This window comes from Phalaenopsis equestris, unplaced genomic scaffold (genome assembly GCF_001263595.1).
Source record: "Phalaenopsis equestris unplaced genomic scaffold, ASM126359v1 Scaffold194559, whole genome shotgun sequence".
Taxonomy (NCBI): domain Eukaryota; kingdom Viridiplantae; phylum Streptophyta; class Magnoliopsida; order Asparagales; family Orchidaceae; genus Phalaenopsis; species Phalaenopsis equestris.
The window spans coordinates 1-1,167 of NW_018214508.1; the positions used below are offsets into that span (position 1 = coordinate 1).

At 49.4% G+C, this 1,167-nt stretch overlaps 1 protein-coding gene across 1 annotated transcript; it reads right to left on the reverse strand.

Annotated features, from left to right (window-relative positions):
• Nucleotides 1-193: 193 nt before the first annotated feature.
• Nucleotides 194-1,157, reverse strand: LOC110034912 (transmembrane protein 45B-like). Its single transcript, XM_020739149.1, has one exon. The coding sequence runs from the start codon at nt 1,124-1,126 to the stop codon at nt 221-223; it is 906 nt and encodes a 301-aa protein (XP_020594808.1). The 5' UTR covers nt 1,127-1,157; the 3' UTR covers nt 194-220.
• Nucleotides 1,158-1,167: the final 10 nt, after the last annotated feature.

Below are 1,167 nucleotides of genomic sequence, written 5' to 3' on the forward strand. Positions count from 1 at the left end.
CAAATACACATGCACATAATTACAAATTTCATTAATAGAAACAAAAGGAAACAAATTTCACTATCCATCTTCACCTTTACATGAAATTACAAAGTACTCATTGTATAAAGTAGAGAAAAATAAGAAAAAAAGTCCTCAAAATCATCCAAATTACAAAAGCAACAAATCAACAAACAGCTTAAGAATACTTCCTTTAAGCGACAAATCCAAACATACCATTTTACCTCTGAAGCTCACTGTTCCTCATCCCCTTCTCCAAGGCAACAAAGCTCCTCTTCTCCGACTCCAAATCGACATCCTTCGAGTCATCATCATCCCCTCCGGCCTCCTCCGCATACTTCCGGCTCAAAACAAGATAAAACACCATCGAAGAAGCCACAAAGACGGCAAGAATCAAACTGAACTCAATATTCACCAATGATTTTGCTCTGTGCAGCGCTTCCTCGCTCCCGCACCGAACCACCGTGTGTCCTTCCTCTTCATTAATGAAACAACCTCTGGCGATCAGCCCCGGCGTCCACAACGCGAATCCCATCACCACAAACCAAATCCCCTGCAAAGCAATACTCGCCGATCTGACAAACCCTACCGCGAAGCTACACGGGTGGCTGATGCCCATGATGGTGGTGATAAGCGAGACGGCTACTACGAGCTGGAGGAGTGAATGATACTGCCCTTCCACCCCCATGTGGTCGGAGGAATGGAGGTGGAAGAGGAAGAGCTGCTGGGCGAAGGCGGCAGAGGCGGCTAGGATTGTGAGCGGCTCGGCAGCAGGGCGGGGGGATCGGGCCGAATCGAAGATTAGGGCGAAGAGAGAGTAGAGTAGAAAGGTGAGGGAGATGGAAGAATGTTCGAAGTTGTGGAGATGGTTGGAGGGGATGGTTAGATCGGGGTCGAGGGGTTGATGGCGTTCGGTACCGATGAAGAGTTCCATGGTGATGGAGACGGAGCAGGCGAGGGAGATGAAGAGGAGTTCGAGGTGGCGGAGCTTGGGGAAGGGGAACCAGAGCAGGGAGCGGTATGATTTGGGGTGGAGAGAGAAGAGTTTAATGTGGTTGAAGAGGTGCCATATGCCGATGAAGAGGAAGCCGAATCCGGGGGCGACATGGCCCAATAGGGTTCCCATGATTTGATTAATTGGCTGATTGGGGATTGGGGATTGGGGAT